The following is a 23,922-nucleotide window of genomic DNA, read 5'->3' on the forward strand; positions in this document are numbered from 1 at the left end:
AATATGCTAACGAAACAAGTACATATGATATTTTTAGTAAAATATTCGTTCCACACTTGAGAAATATTAAAAGCATTTTATTATCTTTGAAAACATCTTAAACGGTATTTGAAAAATACGCAAATTTAACAGTTTCGTTTTGTCTCGTATAAAATTCTTGAAGATTTTATATAATTTTTGGATGTATGTAGTTGAATAAGGGTCTACTGATTAACTTTAAAAAAATACACTTAATTATCTGTTGTAATTTAAGGTCATATTCAATGTCAATGCCCATCTAAAACTAAAATAAAGATAAAAACAGCTTTTTTTATAAAACCCTTAATTTTTTAATAAAAAATAATCGCTCGATAGCAAATTATCATAAAATAAACAATAAAAGTGTTCGCATTTCATAAAATCCGAATAAAACCGGCTTAATCCGGAATCGTAACCTCGTTAGTACTGCCATTACAATTTAATGACAGATTTTTTTTTAAAATATAATTTCATTCATTTAAATTGAAAAATGTTTATTAAATAATTACATAAAAGTGTAATACATATCTTATGATATACAGTGATTACGATATAAATACAGTCTAATCTTATCTATTTTCACATATAAAATCACTTGCTGATTTTAAGGTCAAATTGTTATAAAAGGCAGGCAAGAATGACATAATTAAAAAAAAATTCTTTAAAAAAATATTTCTTTATAAACAATAATTAAATAAAAAAAACTTACCTATTTTAGGCGCCTTCACGTAATACTGGATATACTTGCAGAGTTTTTATACAATTTTAACTACTTTATAGCGAAATACGTATAATATTGTATTCGAGACACATTTAACATTTTGTTTTAAAAAAAATAAAAAAAGAATTACAATCCACCCACGTGTTCACAGATACATAAGTGGCATCACAGAAACGCGCGAAAATACACAAACAGAAAAAAAAGTTAAATAGCAAAATTGGCGGTATATTTCAAAATCGAACGCGAGTCCCGTCGGAAAGAAAATAGTGACGTGTACGCTTAAAATGATTTGATATCGATAGAATCGATAAAAAAATACACGTCTTTTATTCGCGACTGCGCAATGTCGAATGCCGAGTCTTATACCAAGTCGGAAGGTACTTTATCAGTGGTTTGTAGCTTAACATAAAGAATGTTATATCAACATTATTGACAGTAGTGTAGCACGATTGCACGGCTGTATCGATTTTCGATTATTCCGCATTATCAGAATCCGATTGCCGTGAACACACAATTAAACATTGATGATGGTGCATAACCTTTTGTTATTGACCGATGGGAATTTTTTAATTAAAATCTATTCACCGTGAAAGGTTTTATATATATTTCATATTCATCGTCGAATTTAATTCTTAATGGACGTGATACTTGATTTTTATGTTTTCCTGTGCAATCTTTTTAATGTAAATCGGTTTACGCTTAATATTTACTCGACTTCCTCATATATTTTAATCTAAATTAATATACGACTTTATATTTATAATACTTTTATGCGTGCGTTAATAAACCGGTACCATTAAACAATAACTGTAGTTATTGGAGATATTGGAGATATTTGAATGTAGTTTTTTAAATCACTTGACGGTAAGTGGTCACCACCCATAGAAATTGTATAATAACTAAGAATAATTGGTTCCGTGTCGAAAATATCATACGATTTGGCCCGGACTGGTCAATTTTGGTGCCAAGAATCAATAATTAGCCAAACATTTCCGTGTTTTAGAGACATAAAGTTTAATTAGTCGTATCTGGTAATTATATAAGTGTCGTTACGACATAATCAATTATATTTAACCCTTATCTGTGCGACTGCTTTGTATCTGATATAAGAAGAATTGAAATTATTATGTTTGTATGTTTTATCGTAACATATAAATACGCATGTGCGTGTATGCAAGTGGTAACTTATTTTAGAATTATAAATGATATTCATATGTGTAGGTTTTTGTAATACATGAGATTTTAAAACATTGACTTATATATGTATATCAATAATAGTCAATAAAAAGCAATTGTTAATCTAAATAAATTGAACTCAAATTTCTCATAATAAGACTTACTGACTCGCAAATCAAACTTTAATATAAACATTGACATAATCTGTAACCTTTTTTTTAATTTATAATAATTGATGTGAAAACTATGCAAAATTACTTCAATACATACAAAATAATAAAATTTTATTTTTAATAAAATATTACCTATATATATTATTATTATATTGTTGATCTTTCAAAACCCAATACAATATACATAGAATTATCTTAAAATATCTACGAGTTGATTATGGTATAACAACACCAACTGTAATTATGTCAACACAACTCAAGTCAAAATCTTTATCAATATAGAAGCGTTTAATTTTTTTATTGATCATTCCAAAATCTACAAAAAAAACCGAAATCATACGATTGAATATGAGGCGAGATATTATTAATATTTACTATTTAAAATATCTTAATGTTATATACCGTCTTTATTTATATAACAAATGCCACATCAAAAATAACTTCCCAAATACTACAGCATACAATGTCACAAAACAGAACCATAGGACGCACAGTCACTGACCCATGATCTTGAATAACAACGTAATTTTTAATAACGCCACACATGACCACTTCACATCACAGTCGGATGTAGTTACAAACCTATTTTCTAATTGTAGTTAGTATATGTACCTGGTACTTGATCATATAAATATTGCTTTAAAAACTTTAAAAAATGAGACATGTAAAATTTAAATAAACAATTTAAATATACAGTCTGAAATCACAAGGTACATAATATAAAACAAAGTCGGACAGAGGAAGCTCTGTCCCTTATTGTCCTATATATATATGTTTAAATATTTAAAACAAGGCAACGGATTTTGATGCGGTTTTTTATTGATAGATAGATTAATTCGGGAAGAAGGTTTTTGTATAATTTATATAATGCATGGATAATATAGTAAAAATACTGATATTTTAGAAGTTTCTAATGTGTTAATGTAAATAAACAAATTCTGTAGTACATTTAGCTTCGCACCCGAGAGAAAGCCGGGCTGGTTGCTAGTCAAATGTAAATGTTATTCATTATTACATTATTATTTACTTTAAATATTGCAGTGATAACATTTTAATTAAATGAAATAATATAAACTTCCAATGAAATTATTTATCTATATCAAATAGAGCATCGATATAGACACCAACACTACGGATACGTGTCGTGGGCGTGTCATGTCGTCACAGCGTACTTGAAAATTATCTGGCGCAGATAATAAATTGTTCAGCCTAACGCACACAAGTCAAAATTTATGAGTAAAAAAGGCGTAGCATTTTTGTTTCAACGAATAATATTTTTTAAATAATAATTTGTTGTTTTTGTACCGAATATGAAATACATACTATTATATATTAATTAAAAAAAAACTTGCGTATTCTGTACTGGATGTTACATTTCTTCGGAGTTAAGAAAATGCTTTTTAATTACATTGTAATCAATAATAACAATACAATAATTATTATCATTATAATAAATGTAAAATCTTCTTTTTGTACATTCCAAATTTAAACATTCAAACATAAATTTGCAATAAAAAACATTGTAACAGAAGATAAGGTTACTCACTGAAGTTGTTTACTTCGAGCGAATTAACACTTAGTGGCTGTTTAGCGAGTACCTTAATCATGTATTTATGAAACAAAAAAAAAAACAAAACTTAAATTATTATTTTCATTAAGTGTCTAAACGAATGTTATTGAAATAATTAATTTAAACGTGCATATTTACTAATATATAATTTTAAATTTATTCTGTTAATTTAAAGAAATATTAACTAATGTAAGGATTTACCCAGACCCTAATCATACTTGGTTTAATCTGTTAACTATCATTAACATACTCTATGTTTCATCAAATAGATTTAATCAGATTAAGATAATCCCATATACAATTTTAATTACATAGATAATTAGATATATACCATTATTACTGTTAAACCCGATAAGATCCATGGAATTAGTTTAAAGTGGATGAAACTGAACGAAGCCAGTTTTTTCTTTATTGTTATAAATTTAAAAAGTCGCCATTGTGCGCTTCGAATGACAAAAGCGCGTAGATCCAATTAACAATACGCATGTAAGAAGTTGTATAAATAATGTTACTATATCATTATAAGGAACATAGCTACATTATAAATGTCTATATAAATCCAAAAATACATAGATTTTCGTGATTATTTTTTCGATTTTTGGAGATTGATATGCAAAGGATTGCCAAAATTGAAATTACACTATTCAGATAGCTGGGCTACACGTAAGCCAAATAATAATTGGGGATTTCAATTATTATTTTATTTTATATATAAATGTATATTAAGCGTTTATTATCTCTTACAGCGCCAATATATATGGGTAGATGACCGCTTATGTGGGTGACCGTTAGCCTATCCGAATACCTAATATAAGATTTTTTCAAAATGTGACATTTTCAAATATGTTTAAAAAATATGCTTTCATGGTAAAAATGGATAATGCTCAAAGGTAGAAAGAAAGAGCACTTTATGCGCCTAATTCCCCAGATCGAAAAGGTAACAGGTGCCATGTACAGACTACTTAATCTAATGAGACTGAAAGTACCTCACCATCACTGTGTCGGTGTCGCAATCGATGGCTACGGGACACCCCTTACACAAAAGATTTCGGGCATCGCAGCAGAATTAAGAACCAAAGCTTACAGCCGAGAATAAAAACTTCTTGGAAGGAAACCGCAATATCTTTTATAAGATTACTAGCGACACTCCGCGGTTACGCACGGGTACAATGAAAAGATATCACAGTAGAAACTCTAAAATTATCAATGTTGGTTTACTAAATTGTTCATATATTATATACAAAAAACCTTCCTCTCGAATTACTCTATTTAATGAAAAATAACGCATCAAAATCCTTTGCGTAATTTTAAAGATTATGTAGGGATATAGGGGCAGAGAAAGCGACTTTATTTTCCACTATGTAGTAACTACACTAACACACTTAATATAATAATTTCTAAATCCATATGCTATCAGAATATCAACAAAATCTCGTTTAATTTCCAAGATCTATATTTGATACTAAATTTAGCTCTCAAACTAAATTCGAAGGTATTTCCATTAATCGCCTTAATGTATAACCTCTATGCCTCGTCACGTAGTTATATTCTAGACTTCAAACAAATCTGGATTGTTCCATCGGTTTTTACTTTTAAATTCAAATCAAATTTGAATATAGAATATGGAATATATTTCTTATATATACATATAATCTATAAAATGATTACCACATTGTTTCAGCATATTTATGTCTATTTTTTTGGTTGAGGAAAACGTGTTCTGTAGTGGACACCGCGTCTCGGCAAACGTAGTGTAGGACGTCCTCAGGCACGGTGGAGTGACGATATACGTAAGGCGGCAGGCAGGAGCTGGATGCGAGTAGTCGGAGAAAGACCACAGTGGCGTGCACTTGGAGAGGCCTATGTCCAGCAGTGGACAAAAACGGACTGATGATGATGATGATGTGCTTTTTCTTGTATTTTTCCCCCAAAGACGAAAAATTTGAATCTGAAATGTTATAAATGTGATCATTTAAATGGGAATCCTGGCCCGTAAGATACAAATTTTCCTAGTTTAAATGTCAGGGATTCTTGACTCAATGTATTGTATACCAATAAACACAGAATCAACATCAAAATATACCTTAAGCCGGCTCTTAAGAGCTCTTTTGAATTGTCATATTATAGAACTAAATTAAGTAAAGATATCACCGTTAATGTAGATTCTACCATTAAGTCGGCTTTTCGAACCTCTTTTGATTTGTCATTTTACAGAACTAAATTAAGTAAAGATACCACCGTTAATGTAGATTATATTTAAAAGAAACCGAAACTCCGTAGTTACTCTTTTCCAACATTGAAATATATTATATTAGTTACAAGGAATTACACATGTATAAAATATTTATGTATATCTTCAGAACGTGTGGTATATAGACCGGGAGATGATAGTGACAAAATATTTGGTCATTTGTACCAGTATGGCGGTTCTTCAGGGGTCTAATTTATACATGTACTTACCCTAAAAGGTTGTACCTATTTCGATGTTTTATTTTGTATATCAAATCAAAAAACTGAAAGTTAAATTAAATAAACTTTACAATGAAGTGTTTTTGAATCGTCAACAATCAAATACTACCACCGTTTCGGAAAGCAGCTTCTAACGAGAAGAAACGGCAAGAAACTCGCATAGTTGCTCATTTCATATAAACAAATTTACAATGCTGTTATTTACTGTAATTAGTGTCCTATCATGGAACCCGAGCCTAACTCCAGGGGTTTCTTTCTAAGTACTCTTTTAATGAAAGTACGATTAAAGAACTACGATTTATTTATTAATTTAGTCTTAATAATCGTTTTAAATTTTGAAAATGGTAAATTGATTATATTGCCCGGTATCTTATTATATATGCATATATCAGTGCCCAAAAACGTTCTCTTTACCGTATGTAAACGGAAATATAATTGAAGTCTTTAATATTGTATGAAAGGTTACTACATAAAAGCCAAAGATTTCTTCCTGACATTCTATGCGTGGACGCATCATTTCATTGAATATCGATACAGCTTTCACTGAACTGCAACTATTATTTATGCCAAGTAGAATAGACAAGAGGATAAAAGTCAAATTACTAACATCTGACAGCAAATTGACGCGATACCATTGGACGAGAGCTTGATTTATCTATGACACTCACTATGGTTGTACGAAAAAATGACGTTTTGAACGTTGACGATACTTTTATCAGAATTTTCTGTCTTTTTTAGACTTTTTTATCTTATTTCCTACTTCCATTGGTATTCCAATGGCTGCAGACGATTCTATGAACAAATAAAAAATTAGTTGAATTCGTTTCTTATTAAGTAAGTTTTTACGTGTGTTGGTTCATCCCGCTTGGCCTCGGTCAAGCGGGGTTCGGCCCTCGAGGCGTACCTCCTTGCCCGGGCATGTCTTCAACGGCAGCCTACAGCTGCCGTGTCAATGTGTTTTGGCCCAATGGGTCAGGGTCCCGTGGACCCAGTGATTATTTTTTAGACACATTCATACATTCGGGTCTTCTACCTTATCGTTGCTTTCTGGCCCAAAGGGTCAGGGTCAATGGGACCCAATGGAAGTCTTATTTTCAGGTTGTCTCAGTTGAGTGGTTGTCATGTCCTGTGGTTGTCTAGTCCGGTGGTACTGGTCGTCCTACTCGTCGCTCTCTTCGATGTCTGCTATGGTGCAGGTGTCGTGCGATAGCAGGAGCTCCCGAGGCTAAGGACGCCCCTTTGGTGGGGTAGTTTTTACGTTAAAGTTTCTAGTATAGTACCATCAAAGTACACAAGGTGGCGCTAGTAGCCTAGATTATTTTAAAGTCAAATTATACTTAGCGTCATGGCGTACTTTCAGTGTATCATAAGTAATAGTATATGTCACAGGTAAATTGTTAAAAATGACAATTTATAATGTGTCCCGTAGACGATCGAAATATTGCAAACCGTAACATATTGCTTACAATTGTAAGCATTTATATTAATTCCGTGTATAAGAAATTCTAGCCTAACGAAAAATCATAGACTATCGTAATTTTATAGATTTTATAAATAAAATCGTACATTAATTTACGCATATCTATATATGTTAATGTATAACGTACAATATATATCATAATCGAAGAAAACTAGCAAATAGACCAAAGTATGTTATTACAAAATTTTAAAAGATTCTATCAAACATATAACCTTATCCATCCAAACACCCTGTACGTATAATTACACTGGCTCACCAGTCACAACAAAAGCTAGCTGAAACAAAACTGTTCGATGGTAAAAACGAATGATTCATATACGAGCTGCACGAAGCCCTGACATGCTATGCATATTAACACACATTAAACGTACAATTTAAAATATTTCGCCTCACAATATGTATGGCTTAGAGCCTATATATCACGACCTCGCCGCACTATAATCTGATATAAGCTACTTTGATTAATTAAATAAACACAGGGTGATGATGTTTGCTCCAAGCCTGTTGCATGGGAACGCCTATATATTGACAAATGCTATAATTAATATATTAATCTTCGGCCCACGCTAATCTCAGATAAGGCAGAGCGCAGACTAGCGACTTTTGATAACTACAATCGCTATATGTTACTAAGTAAAGCGAAGGACGCAAGGTACGTGATAATATGGTTCATCTATTTATAAAATTACAATTAATTAAACTTGAAAGTGTTATATAACTAAGACATAATAATAATTATATTTGTGTGATTTTTTTTAACGCATCTGTATGTTATCCGGTGTTGCAGAATACCTAAGTGGTAGTCAATTGTGAATGAAAAGTTTTGTAAAAGATTTTTTCCTTGCCACATATGTGCCAAAAAAGGAATCCATTTTTAGGTTATGACTTTTTGTTTCAGTACGACTAAAAGCTAACCCACCACAATAAAAAAAAAACATTCGACACGTACAGGTTTGAATGACATTGACGAATTGTAATCACATAATAAGTAAAGTACATTAAGGTTACATGACGCATGAACGAACCTGCGAATTTAATTTAATGTTAACCCATATATTGTATATGAAGAGCTGTCACTCTTTATCTAATAGGAACAAATAATATAAAACCTTTTTTAAGAATAAAATCATATTCACATTCGATGTAGTCGTATTGACAATCATGTTCGAAATTTAAAAAATACCGATCCTTGATGTCCTAAGACATTTTTGTCGCATGTCTATCGTCAACAGACAGCTCATACCTCTCCCTTATTATGTAAAAATATAATAGATTATTTCCTATTAATATAGCAGAGATTGATCGAGGAACAATATAATATCGATAAATATTTATACCGTAAATGTTGCCATTATAATAATTAAAACGATTTTAAACTATAATTTGTTACTATTATATTTCAACATTATAATTTCAAATATCGATATACCTACTATGATATTTATATATTAATGAGACAAACAGATTAACACAGTAAATCTCTTTAATTATTTAAAACTAGTAGTTGCCCGCTGCTTCGCTCGTATTTTAGTATGTTGGTTGTAACAACAACAACAACAGCCTGTAAATTCCCACTGCTGGGCTAAAGGCCACCTCTCCGTTTGAGGAGAAGGTTTGGAACATATTCCACCACGCTGTTCCTATGCGGATTGGTGGAATTCACATTTGGCAGAATTTCTGTGAAATTTGTCACATGCAGGTTTCCTCACGATGTTTTCCTTCACCACTGAGCACGAGATGGATTCTAAAGACAAATTAAGCACATGAATCAGCGGTGCTTGCCTGGGTTTGAAGACGCAATCATCGGTTAAGATGCACGCTTTCTAACCATTAGGACATCTCGACTTGTTGTTGGTAAGGTGTCAGGCAAAACAATGGCCTATGTCCTTTCTCGGAGTTCAAATAAGCTTCAAAACAAAATTTAATCAAATTCGGTTTAGCGGTGTGTTTGTGAATGGGCGATAAATAAAATCAAATCTAAATAAACTTTATTCAAGTAGGCTTTTTGAAGCACTTTTGAATCGTCATTTTACAATTAAGTGATTCTACCGAGATCGGCAAGAAACTCAGTAGTTACTCTTTTTTAACATACAAAATGTTAAAATGTGCTTGTAATTACACTGGCTCACTCACCCTTCAAACCGGAACACAACAATACTGCGTACTGTTGTTTAGCGGTAGAATAATTACTTAAGTTTTTTAATGAATTGATAATAAAATGGTCGCTAGTCTGGTTGTTTCTCTTGTTTAAAAATATAAAAAAATATGACACCTAAAAAACCCTGGCATTGTTTCCTTCGCCGATTCTTCGCAGATTCTGGGTGTTTATTTCCGAACCAGTCGTAAATTAAACAGATTATGCAAAAGTGACTATCAATAAGCAAATATGAGATTTTTGATTTAAGAAAAAAAGTGTAGTTTTTTGTAAATGCGCCATTAATTTACTTGGTTGTAGAGCCTTGTGAAAACCCGTCTGGGATGGTACCCACTTATCACAAATTATCACAAAGCAATACTTAATGTTTTTTATATTCTGATTATAAGGGTGATCACTCATCATCCCTTGTGCCAGTACAACTACAGGCACAAGGAATGCTAGGTCTTAGTTTCCAAAGTGTTAATACCTATTGAAAAAACAATTAAAATTTCCCGACCTACTATTCACAATACATGGGCTGATCAAGAAACAATATAACTAATGCAGTACCGTAACAGACTGTAAATTTCCCACTGCTGGTCTAAGGTCTCCTCTCCCTTTAAATAGAATGTTTGAAGCATATACTACCACGCTGCTCCAATGCGAGTTGCAGAAATTAGACACATTCAGGTTTCCTTCCCGAGCAAGAGATGAATTATAAACACAAATTAAGCACATATATACAGTGGTGCTTGACTGGGTTTGAACTCGCAATCATCGGTTAAGATGCACACGTTCCAACCACTAGATCATTACGGCTTAATAATATAACTGACATCGAAAAAATAACCTCCTCAATTTCCCCCCTTATTCGACATTTTCAATGAACTGCAATTATTATATCAAATGATCCTTATTACCCCCCAAGTGGCAATCATTGGCTGAACAACTTTTAATGAGGTTCTTCTCGTATTTATTAAGAGTCGATGACGCCCGCTGTTCTATAATTATGCCCAATTTACTTAAATATCGTCTATACGTATAAAACTGTAATGGGGGTTTGTTTGGATGTGGAAAATTTTTGAGAGAGTTCTACAAAGAAAGTATATGTATAAAAATATGTCAGATAGTGTGTCTTTTTGCGTTCAGATTTGGACCAACATTGGACCACCTGATGGGTAGTGGTCGACACCACCTATAGACAATAGCGTTGTAAGAAATGTTAACGATTCCTTTAATCGCTAATGCAGTACTGACTTTGGAAACTGATGTGTCCCTTGTGATGGATACACTGGCTCACTCAACTTTTAAACTAAAAGACAAAAATATTGGGTACTAATGTTCGGCGGTAGAATATCTGATGAATGGGGGGTACTACTACTGAGTTTCTTACGGGTTCTTCTCTTTAGGTTCTTCAGGTAGCATCTAATTTCCGAACCGGTGGTAGCTTGACTTAACATAGTCATTAATTGACGATTCAAAAGTGCTTGAACAGAGTATATTTTGATTAGATTTGAGTTTGTCCCTACCCAGACTGGCTTGTACAAAAGCCTAGAAATAAGTAAGAGTAAAAATTTAACAGTAAACTTTATGGACCATTGTCACCGACGTCTATTGGCACCGTCTGTCAATTTTATCATTTCTTTCAAAACCCAGCGATTTTGGGAACTAAGGTGTTGTGACACTTATGTACCTCACACTCTTTACAACGGAACACAACAATACTAAGTATGGCTGATTAGCGGTAGAATATATCTTGAGTAGATGGTACCCATTTGGACGGGCTTGCACAAAGCCCTACCACCTTCGTTTGAAGCATACTTGAAACTTAATTTTTTTTTAATTTATCTCGAATTTAAATACCATCAAATACATCAAAATGAGTAAAAAGTATTCGATTTTCAAAAAAAAATTAACCAGTAACCAACAAGAAACTCTTTTCCGAAGCAAATTACACAAGAACGCAAATTAAATTAATTAAACAATAAATAACTTACTTCATCGTGAGCGGTGAACGTGAATATATATGTCAAATATATTTATTAATATGCCTGTAAATATACATAACAAATGTATATATGAACGGATACAGCGCTAATGTGTTTCACAAATAGATTTTTTTAGCACTACCTTATGACAAATATATCACTTAATATATAATGTATTTATGTGTTTCCTTGAGAACTGAATATTCTTAATAAACACTTGGGTTGTCATTTATTTTAGAGACTACCTGGAAATATATGGAACCAGCTTTCGCCAGCGGCTCTTTTCAACTGATATGACATGAAAATCAGGAATAGAGCCAAACATTTCTTAAAGGTCGATAACGCATTTGCAAGCGCCCATACTGGAGGTGTCTATACTGGAGGTTGTAGTCACCTTTCATCAGCTACGTGTATCATAAAAAAATGTCTTTAAGTCAACTTCAATTTTAAACAGGATTGATTCTAAATATTGAACACATTATAAAATTAAAGCGCTATTCTTAGTGCCTTAATACTTAGTACTGGCTATATCGCCATTCAAATTGGGATACAAAAGCAAATTCTTTCTGTCTGGTGACAAAATAACTGAGGAAAAGTGGAACCCGGATTCATTACATACGAAAATATATTCAACTACATGAAATAGTGCACGCAGATTTAAAAACAGTGAGACAAACGAATCATCGATAACGAAATCATCGATAGCAAATATTGACAGAACCCTCCTAAATCCTAATTCCTTTATTCAATATAGAAGCATTACACTTAGTTATTGATTATTAAAAATGAAAAACTACCACCGATTTTTTGGCTATTTGTGATTATTTACAAATCAAATCAAAAGGAGAGAAACAGCAATCATGATTTAAATGAAATCAAGTAACCAGTCCGCTAATGTTTCCGGTAATATATAAGGTGATCATCATATATTGCCATCTCTGGTTCCATCTAGCTTTGGCTAGCTCTGCTCTGCTCCCGTAGAAGTGGACATATATTCAGATAGTTCGGGAATAGTAATGTTATTTAGGTTTTAAATATCAGATTTTATCAGTATAAACTGGACAAATATCATCTGGGTGATAAGTCTTGGGGTTTATTTCACCACACCGAGCGGCGTGGAAGGCGTTTTTTGGGCACAGAAAGTAATGTGAGTCAGTGAAGGCTAGTACATAACATTTTCCCCAAGGTTGGTAGCGCTATTGTTTATTGGCGGAATAAACCTCTTCCCATCAGGTAGCCTGTTGATCTGTATACCAATATAATAATAATGGTTAAATATATAAAAATACAATAGGATTTATTTTTCTCATAACTCGATCAGACGGTAAATCGGACACGATCAGAAAAGTTTGATATTAAGGACCAACTTACACAAATGTGTAAACACTATCAACTTCTAACCTTTGGGTCGGTACTGAAAAAATCTCGAATAAATATATTATTGGCTCAACGTGAGGTCATCATCATCATCAGGACCTGGTCTTATGAGCTGTTTTCACTAGTGAAGTTATTAATAAAGTTCACTAATCTTTCAAGCAGTAGGAAAGTTACTCATCTATGTAGGCATTCATAATCCTTTGTATAAGGAAACCACGGGAACAGCTCTTGATAATTGAACCAAGGAATATAATTGTCACGTCAATTTTTGCTTTTTTTCCAATGTCCTTGATACTGAGACTAAACGTGTCCGAAATTATCTGCTTCTTGTAACCATTAAGGAGATAATCGGCCCACATTAGGTGATTTTACAAATAAGGACAAAACTACTCGGAAGTTTAATTGATGCCGTAATTAGTTTGTATGGTCCACTTGTTTGGTTACAATTAATTTAGTGTAGTGTGTTACTATAACAACAGATCTTACCTGACGTATATCGGTAGAATATATCCAAAAATAAAAACTCAATTCAACAAATTTTTTTTCAAATCTTATTTCATTGCATGATTTTATTTACCAATCGCCGACCACTCTGATCATGACAATCATGAACATTGCGTTAAAATTAGTCATATTAATCGTAAATACACCGACAAATAATCATGTTTTATTTGTAGTGCGTCACAATAAATATAGGAGTTCCTCAAGGATCAATTTAGTCATCATTTCTTTCTTATATTCATCATTAAAGATCAACGATTATTTTAAATGACGTACTCAAAATTACTGCTGGGATAATATAAGAGCTGAGATGGTCCATTGGTTAGAACGCGTGCATCTTAATTGATGATTGCGGTTTCAAACCCAGGCAAGCACCACTATATATGTATATGTGCTTAATTTGTGTTTATAATTCATCTCGTGCTCGGCGGTGAAGGAAAACTGGAAATGTTCCAATCCCTCTCCTTAATGGAAGAGGAGGCCTTATCACAGCAGTGGGAAATTAACAGGCTGTTACTTTACTTACTTTCTTTTTACTAATCAAAATTACATACAAATATCAAATTATTCGTACATATAAATACAAAGTATAGACATGCGTATATACAGAAGATTAATAACAATTAAAGCAATAAAGCAAGAATCTAAATCGTTTTTGTCCCGATGGTTATCTGTAATTCTAAATACACATGTCACGTACAATTCCTTAAATTGCATCACATAAGGGTTTTCCTCCTTACAGATGGTGATGATTAATAGAGTTGCTAACCAGGAAACAACGTTTATTTATTCTATGGAATAATCATAGAATTATAAGATTTTTCATTTTGAATTCTGCCATTCTAGGTTTTAATCAAATCAAAATAAACTTTATTCAAGAAGGCTTTTACAAGCACTTTTGAATCGTCATTTTACAATTAAGTGAAGCTACCACCGGTTCGGAAAGTAGATTCCACCGAGAAGAACCGGCAAAAAACTCAGTAGTTACTCTATAAAATATCCTGCTTGGATAGTGTGCCTATGTCACGGTATATATATTGTTTCCCAATTTATCTTGTCTTTATCGTTATATTTCAAGTTTTTCTGTGTTCAAATTCTAGGTTAAAATATCATTACAAAATGAATTATATGTAACATTATACAATGTAACAAGATTTGCTTTAGCTAAAATACCTACTAGTGTTAACATGTGTTCCGAATTCACTATAGTAAGTCGCATATCGTAGTATTTCTCAGAATAAACATTCCATTCATTCAAATATAATAATCAGACTTTTGTGTCACGTAATTCTTGAGAACATTTTTGAGGGCAAGCTAATTTGAACTCTATCGCCATGTAAATAAGATAATGTGGATGCTCCACTTAAAAATGCTCGGCCAATGATTTATTTGATGACGCCTAACAATACCATTGTGGTGGTAACTGCGTCATACTTACCACGTGCTTCGTAATGCTTTACGTTGCCGAATTATGTGTGAAAATGTATGAGAGATTTATTATTATAAATTATTAGTAAGGCGTCTGAGTTTTTATACATAGCGTTCCGTTCGAATTTCAAAAACAGTTTTTTTTATTTATATCTTGAAAAATATGAGACTGTTGTCGCAAAACTGTATGACTTTGTAAAATTGGAGGACTTCTCGAAGTAAATAATTGGAAACGCAAAAGCGTCTGGTGATTTTGTTTCTCACTCCCATCACGCTTAACCTTAAAACTTCTCACCAGCTCTTAGGACATGCAAGATTCATACAGTAGTCTTCTGCGTAGAAAAGCAATCGATTATAGACTTAATTACTAGTCCTTAAGGAACAGTTTATTACTCTAGATAATTAATCTTCGAAATGGTTTAGCAGATAGTCCAAAAACGTAACTTAAGATTGCGAATTCAAGCCTGGACCTTTACTACTGAGTTACACGTGCTAACAATTCAACTGTTTATTTGTGCTATTCAGTAAAAAATATTTTAAGGAAACATGCGCATGTTGGATGAAATTCTAATACATGTGTCGATAAACTTGTAAACGAAATAATCTTTAGACATTCTCAGGAAGAGATGTTGTTTTTGATTCATTAACAGCATGTTACTTTTTAAACGATGTACCTCACCAATTCTACGCCATAATGAATATTGTTATGCTTCTGACTACACTAGCTCACTTAATTCATACCGAATCAGTAATACGAACTCTTTGGAAGTATAATAGTGAATCACGCACTACGACTACTCAACTCTGATAAAAAAACTATTTGCAAGTTAAGTAGCAAGAACACGCTTTATCAGAGACGAATTCGATATTTGAACTTCAATCTTGTATTTTCTTATCAATTATTTTAACAATATTCTTCTATTGAATTTAAGTGATAAGAATTAATTCTAAGAAACATCATATTAGTCACATCAGATAAAATCTAAGCATGAAAGACATTGCGAATTATTAATCAATTTATTTATTAACTAACTATTAAAAAGAATTATGCCTTATGACTGGGCTTTACAAAAATTAAAAAAAAAACTTTCAAGTAATATTTTATTTGTGTACCAACCAAACAATAACACCCCATCAAAGTCCCAAGAAATCAGCCTGATCTAAGGCTTCTTTGTTAGAAGGAAAAGTTTAGTATCTTACATTACGACCCAGCTCCAATTTGGGTTAGAGTATATATGGAAGCAGATTTTCATCTACTTAGATTTCTCCATTGAACTAATTAAACACTTGATATTGTACCTGGGTTACAGCAATTATTGATTAAAAGTCTGGTGACTATTGGAAAATCTCATCTCTTAATTTCTTATATCCTATAGATAACATTTCAATTTAATCTTAATACTTATTTGGGAAATTTATTCAGAAGATTTTAACTTAAAAATTAATATATAAATTTAATTCGCTGGATATGAGGTGTTTATTTCCGATCTATTATTAGAATTTTTCAATTACTAATTAATGCTTCTTATAAATACAGATTTTAACACTGGTTAGGAATTAAAAAAATACAAATCACTTGATCGAAATCAATATACATATACATATGTAAATCGTAATTTTGTAAATTATTCAAAATAAAGATTGTTATCTTTTCATGTTCGGAATATAAATTCAGATGTAGATGACGCTAATCCAATATAATTAATGTTATGACGTCATTAAATAAGGATAAATCGGTGTTCGAATTTAATTTTTTTTTTATATAATCATTAAACCGTTAAAAAAACTAGTTTAATGACTCACTCGGGTATCGCGACAGTTCTCTGAAAGCGATGATGTAAGAATCGTACTGGAAACTTTTATAAAAAAAAATGTCCATTAAAATTTTAATTAAAAAAAAAATTCTGTACAAACTAAAAATATATTGATATATAAAATATTTAATATACTTCATATGAAATAAAAACTTTTTTTTATTTCTTATAATGTAATTATTAATCTAATATAAAATTACATTTGAACACCGTTACTCAAAATTAAAACGTCTTAAGTTTTTAATACGTTGGAGACGAAAAACCGCGTAGTGTGTTTATACCGCTCGCAGCATATATAAGGGATGAATCCATGACAAACGGAGTACTCGCTTAGAAACCATATTCCTGGAAACATCTAGGACAATCCTAGGTTACCTGGACTTGATCGTAACTGTGTTTAAAGTGATATATAAGGTATGTATAAATAATCATTATTGTATAAAAAATAATTTGAAAAAAAAATACCGTTTCAATTTTTTTTATATAGCCGTTGTTAATTTTTTCGTTATTTATTTATTACAGTCAGTAAAGTATGTAATTTTATAATTGACTAAATTTAATATAAGTTCTTAATTAAATACTAATAGCTACACATATATATAGTCAGATATGATCGTGTAAGGTTTTATATAATATATCAAAACTTTGTTATATTATGTAAATAATGTCATTTTCATAAGTTTAAAAAAATATTAAATTTCTCCGTAAAAACCCTATTTATAGTATTTAAAAAATATCTGATATACTGTATAATGTAAATTTATCGCACATTACGGAGTATATGAAAAATATTATTTGAAAAGCCTTTTTAAAAATATATATATTTCTTTTCTATTTATTTATATTACATTAATAAAAGAGAGGCTATTTAAGTTTTTAACAATCTTATTATTTTAATAAATGTGTTTTATTTTACGATAGTAAAAATCAAAGTCTTATATTGTAACAGCTTAAAAAGTCATTTGTAAAATCTATCAAGCCATCATTTATAAGGAAATATATATTAAAAAACTGTACTCGTAACTTAGAAGTAGACACGTGAAAATCTTTACATTAATTCGTAAAATAACGAACGGACAAATAAATATGACCACACACGTGACTAGCTGATAATATCAATCAATGTCGCACGAAACCAATATATTCGATTTATCACAATTAATTATTTAATCGAAATCCTTAAAAGCTAGTCGAATACACATACTTTATTTTCCATACACTTGGGTTTGCTTATGTGTCACTAGTTACTGGCTAACTATTAAAAAATAACCCTGATATATACATATATATATATGTCTAAATTATAATGCTATGATGCCTATAGGGATTATCTTTATAATAGTGGGTTTCCACTGTTATGGTACGCGATGTAGAAATATTGGTAACTGTTCGTAACTCTTCAGAAAATCACCAACTATAAAAATTGTTGACAACCCGTGTTGGAAACACTAAAGTTGCAATACCGTCTCTGGAAGCAGAACTCCATATTACAATTATTTTAGATAGTTATCGAAATGACAGAAAATATCCAAAACTGTAATGAGGAAAGGAGTTATAAGTAAACAACGAATAGATAATTTAGAATTCCTTGTGTTATTTTATTTAGAACTTGTATTCAATATTTAAAAAAAAAATGATTTGTGCTTCCACACAAATAACAACAGTCGGTGTTACCTTATTTATTTTTTTTAATTTATCCTAATGTTTTTTTGCGTACATTTTATGTATTAAAACTTGATTTTTTCTGTTTACAAATATTTGATACGAATATTTTCGGATTTTGCATAATTCAATGTATGTATGTGTCAACTATTGGCTCTATAGTGTGTTTAATATTTATATCATGTATTATATGCTTTTGTTTTTATTAAATAAATACTATTGATACCATATATTTTCAAAACAATTTATAATTTGTCGTAGAGGTGATGCTCTTGTAATTAAGTATTATTATAATAAATTATATAAGCTTTAAAAAACTTACTTATTTTTATAATGTGACGTAAAATAATTGGGAATGGTCTTATAGCACACATTAATATTAATAATAAGAACTTTTGAATTATTTTATGATATCATAATGTTTTTAATTTCAGACTCTATTAATACTCAGCTACCGCCATCTAGCGAAATCTTATCATGTTCAGCCTAGTCTCGCTACTCGCCGCCGCGGCGCTAATATCATTGCAATCTGTCCATACATATGCACAGATTGAAGGGAAACTAGAAATTGATAACAATTTATTACCAAACGGTAAGAATAATAATATTAATTATGATTTGAATTACATTTAATACTTGTCTACTATAAACTTGTATTAGAACGATTTATCTTTCTTTTTCGTAATATTCTCTAGAATCAACCTTCCAAACTGTAGCTAGTTAAAAATATTCATTTCACGATTTATCACGTTTGGACATTGGTTTGTTGTCTGAACTCGTTCTAGGCGAATCATATCGCCTTTCCATCAAAACATATATGTGAGGTGAAATAGAGAATATACTAAGTATATGCGCTCAAACTTATGTACTTTAATTCGTCCTAAACTATTGGTTTTCGAGGAGAAAAACTTATTTAAACCTTTTGGCTATTGCAAAGGCCTGTATTGAATTATCAAGTAACCTAATCAAATTTCATCATTTCCGATCGTTAAAATAGTACATTATATATATTTAATATATGTATGTAAAGAGCGAATTATTATAACAAATAAAAATATTTTAAAACGCTCTCAGAGTGAACGAACTCATTTTTTAATTTACAACAATATTTCAGAACGAAAGAACCGAAATCGGTCAGTTTTAATACCGAGAAATGTATGAATAACATCTAGCTGCTAGATTATTCGGAATAAATTGACCATCTGGCATAGCGCTTGACTTACAAAAATCCAGACGATTTTAAAGTATAATGAAGTTTTTCGCGCAAAAAAATCAATGCAAAATTTATTTGGCTAAGTCTTTGCTTGTATTTCAAACTCTGCACTTTAATAGTCAATGATTTGTCGAGTTTTGAAAAATCGAAGTATCTGATTAATTGATCTGAGATTTATTTTAAGCTATAACTCCGTTTAGTATTGATTTAATTTATTTAAATATGGATTTATATTATCTGTTAAAACGTTACGTATTATTTTCTAAGATGGCGACCAATATATTATACGAACTCCTTCGATTTCACGCCCCGTTTTCGATAAAAAGTAAATGAGTAAAAGTCGCTGGCTTGGAGCTTATTCTAACTTTTTGAATTGATTGTTTTTCATCTTAACATTTGTCGGTAAAGATAAAAAAAATGCCAAAAATATTAAATATGACATACCACTCAACACAAGATTATATAAATAAAAGTATTATATAAGTATGATTTTATATAACTGACATAACATTATATCAAAAATGTTGGAAAAGAGTTATTACTGAGTTTCTTACCGGTGCTTCACTTTTAATACAAGTGTATAAAAAAACGATTCAGAAGCGCTTTTAAAATCAAATCAAAATATGCTTTATTCAAGGCTTTTACAAGCACTTTTGAATCATCATTTAATAACTATATTAAGTGAAGTTAACTACGCTAAAAGTCTACTTGAATATTGTTTATATTTTGATTGATTATGATTGGTATATTTTACTCGCGATGTATAATACAAGAGAAAATTCAATACTTCATTTGTCTAGAACAAAATATTCAATACTAAAAATCTCTGGTACAATATCCAACTATTCCAGACATTCCGCCCCCTAGACGTCGCGTCGTACAGAAATACGTCAAGATAACGTCGCACCCTCCCGAGACCGTCAGACACATTCCGGGATCTACTCTGGTGTTGGAATGCGAGGTCATGGGCAATCCCGCCCCGATGTCAGGCTGGATGAAGAACGGCATACCGATATCTGATGTAAGTTGAAAATGGTAACGCTTTGAACACTTTTACTTGGTAGTAAGGCTTTGTGCAAACCCGTCTGGGTAGGTACCATCCTCTCATCAGATATTCTGCCGCCAAACAATAGTACTTGGTATTGTTGTTCTTGTGTTTATTCACGACATCACATTAGAAACTTCTAAATTAATCAGTGTTTCTTAACTATATTGTCCGTATACAAACACCTGAATCACTCTATCTATTAAATGAAACCGCATCAAAATCCGTTGCATAATTTTAAAGATCTAAGCATACACAGGGACAGACGTTAGTACGTACAGACGTAGACGCTGAGTTTCTTTCGCCGGTTCTTCTCAGGTCAGGGTATTTTCTTTCCGAACCGGTGGTAGTGTTTCAATTGACCATCAATAAGAAAGTGTAATGCTTCTATATTGAATAAAGATATTTGAGTTTGAGTTTGAGTTAAGCGACTTTGTTCTATATATATAATGATATATATTTAACTTATGTTAATCTAAATTTTTAGTTCGAAGAAGACGTCAACGAGATATTTTCGCCACCAACATTCAGCGTAGCGCGCATGACGACGAAACTCGTGGTGCGTTCGCCATCCAATGGTGACGTTTACACGTGTGTGGCCACCGCTGGCCTGAGGGAAACCAGCGCTTCTACTACTGTTATTGTTGAAGGTAAGTTGTATTGAACAAATATGTGAAAAACCTATCAAGGTTTTTCAATATTATAGTTTGGGGCAAATAGGTCGCCCAGTGCAAGATACTACAAAAATATTGAAAACTAGGGGATTTGATGAAACTTAGGGGTCGTGTCGTGGGGTGTGACAATTCACATGTTAGGCAAAAAAAGCTTTATAACAAATTTCATCAAATTCGGTTCATTGATTTTTTAGTGAAAGAGCGACAGACAGACATAGTTATTTTCACATTTATACTATTAGTATAGATTACGTTTTGAATAGTATAGATTACTTTTGTATTGAGAAACATCTTACACTGCCAACGTTATGATATAACATTTTATGTTTATTAGCTTTCAATCATTAGACACATCGTATCACAAATGTTAATGTTAAGTACATACATACGTAATGGTTGGATAAAACACATCTAAATACGCTTGTACGAAACATACAACCAAGAAGTGACTAACTTTAAATTTTAAATTAAAGCAATTTTGTTTATATATGATATTGCAATAAATTTTTGGCAGGCGCTCTAAAATTATTACCTTCAACCACAAAAATCAAATTATCAATTTTATTATTTTAATTTTTCTTACAATAAACTTATTAATTTAAAACTTTATACATACTTGTAATTTATTACTGAGTAATGTTTAAATAGTAAATCAAAATGGTATATTTAATGAAAATACAACATGAAATGTTTTCTTTGATTATTCTCTCTTCTATTTCAGGCGAACAATCGGATCTTCTCTCTCCGTTGATTCCAACCAAACCCGTTATCACTGCATTCTACAACGACATCTTTCAGCTAATGGGGACCAGCGCGACACTTCCCTGCCGGGTTTACAGCCCCACCAAAGCCCAAGTGTACTGGATTGATAACAACAGTAAACTTATTTATGGAAACAGCAGACTTAGGGTGAGTATTTCACCATTTTGCCTTCCTCCGTAGTTGTGTAGTATGGACACTAGTTTTCATGGGTACGCCACTCAGACGCCCCGGGTTCGATTCCCGGCCGAGTCGATGTAGAAAAAGTTCATTGGTTTTCTATGTTGTCTTGTTTCTGGGTATTTATGGTACCTTCGTTACTTCTGATTTTCCACAACACAAGTGCTTTAGTTACTTACATTGGGATTAGACTAAAGCATGTGATGTTGTCCAATATTTATTTATTATTATTTATATATTATTTATCATTATCTAAACATGATAAAATTGTAATATTCCAGACTAAAAAATTGATATTACTTACGATTAAAGATTTATTTATATCACAAGTTGAACACACTAACGCCATCTAGTATATCAAACGAAAACTTAAGGTCATATTTTCTTTAACAGGTGCTCCCATCCGGTGACTTACATATAAAGGCTTTGTCGTGGGCTGACATGGGAAGCTACACGTGCTCCGCTAAGAACGCCTATGGCAAGGACGTTGCTGAGACCTTCCTCTATCCTGTTAAGCCTTAAACAGGTAAATTTTATATCTTTGCATTCGCATAAAATAACAATTATACAAGACATACTTATCAAAGATTTATTATGATATCCGTAACAGTAACAGCTTGAAGTATCCCACTGCTGGTTATGTATTCACAATAATTTCCTTTGTCGAAATAAATGTAATCTAAGAAAATATAAACCCCCTCTGGGTTATATATTTATTTAACTAGACTTAACCCACCGTTATAATCACGGTGCCACATAGCACGGTATATATCTGCGTTTTAATTTGAATTTTTAAACGTCATTCAACGTTTATCAGAAAGATTGAATTCTTATTTTATATTAATACGTGTCGTTTTGTTTCAGAACAATTGAATGATTACGATCGACCAACTAAGTTACCCGCCGATGATTATGCGATGTTCCTACATTATATATTTATTATTAATAACTTATTTTTAGAGTAAGGAATATGTGTTATTACGTGCTCATGTCAAAGGCATTCTGCGTACTTAATATTTAAAAAGATTTTATTTTAATGATATTTCTTTATTAATTAATACATTTTAATTAATTAGAAAATTTAAAAATTGGTCATATGATCCTAAATTATCTATTTAATTGTAAACGTCGATATTAAGGCCATTTGTATTTATTCCGCTAATATTAACTCAGCTATTACATAACAGGTGCCGCTAGTAGTGCGTAGAATATCATGAAATTATTAATTTATATCATTGAATGTAAGCCTAAGTTAAATTTTATTTTATGATAGATTTAATTTATTAAAATATATTAGTATTAATATAAGTATTAAAATAGGTTTTATACATAAAATACATTTTTTTTTAACAAACTATGGACTGTGTATTTAAATACAATCAATCGAAGCGATTAAAATATTACGGATTTTTGTTTAAGTTTAATAAATTTATAAATGTCTTCTGTGATTCAATACAAATATATGTTTTCAATATTGTTTATTTTTTCATATTCATCCTATTCACAAAACGTGGTGTATGATTACTGGCTATAAAGT

At 31.3% G+C, this 23,922-nt stretch overlaps 2 protein-coding genes across 2 annotated transcripts in view; one reads left to right on the plus strand and one right to left on the minus strand.

Moving 5' to 3' along the window:
* The window catches only part of LOC124540783 (neural/ectodermal development factor IMP-L2-like), a 100,995-nt gene extending 99,893 nt beyond the window's left edge, over positions 1 to 1,102 (minus strand). The window contains exon 1 of the mRNA XM_047118498.1: positions 728 to 1,102. The gene's annotated coding sequence lies outside the window, so the exon portion shown is untranslated. The remainder of the gene's footprint in view (positions 1 to 727) is intronic.
* A 16,075-nt stretch (positions 1,103 to 17,177) lies between these two features.
* On the plus strand, positions 17,178 to 23,681 carry LOC124540763 (neural/ectodermal development factor IMP-L2-like). The gene is made up of 7 exons (XM_047118471.1): positions 17,178 to 17,266; positions 18,949 to 19,106; positions 20,579 to 20,748; positions 21,260 to 21,422; positions 22,168 to 22,355; positions 22,779 to 22,911; positions 23,250 to 23,681. Exons 2-6 carry the CDS (start codon positions 18,992 to 18,994, stop codon positions 22,905 to 22,907), a joined length of 765 nt encoding a protein of 254 aa, XP_046974427.1. The 5' UTR covers positions 17,178 to 17,266; positions 18,949 to 18,991; the 3' UTR covers positions 22,908 to 22,911; positions 23,250 to 23,681.
* The last annotated feature ends 241 nt before the right edge of the window (positions 23,682 to 23,922 follow it).

Source organism: Vanessa cardui, chromosome 26, assembly GCF_905220365.1.
Source record: "Vanessa cardui chromosome 26, ilVanCard2.1, whole genome shotgun sequence".
Taxonomy (NCBI): domain Eukaryota; kingdom Metazoa; phylum Arthropoda; class Insecta; order Lepidoptera; family Nymphalidae; genus Vanessa; species Vanessa cardui.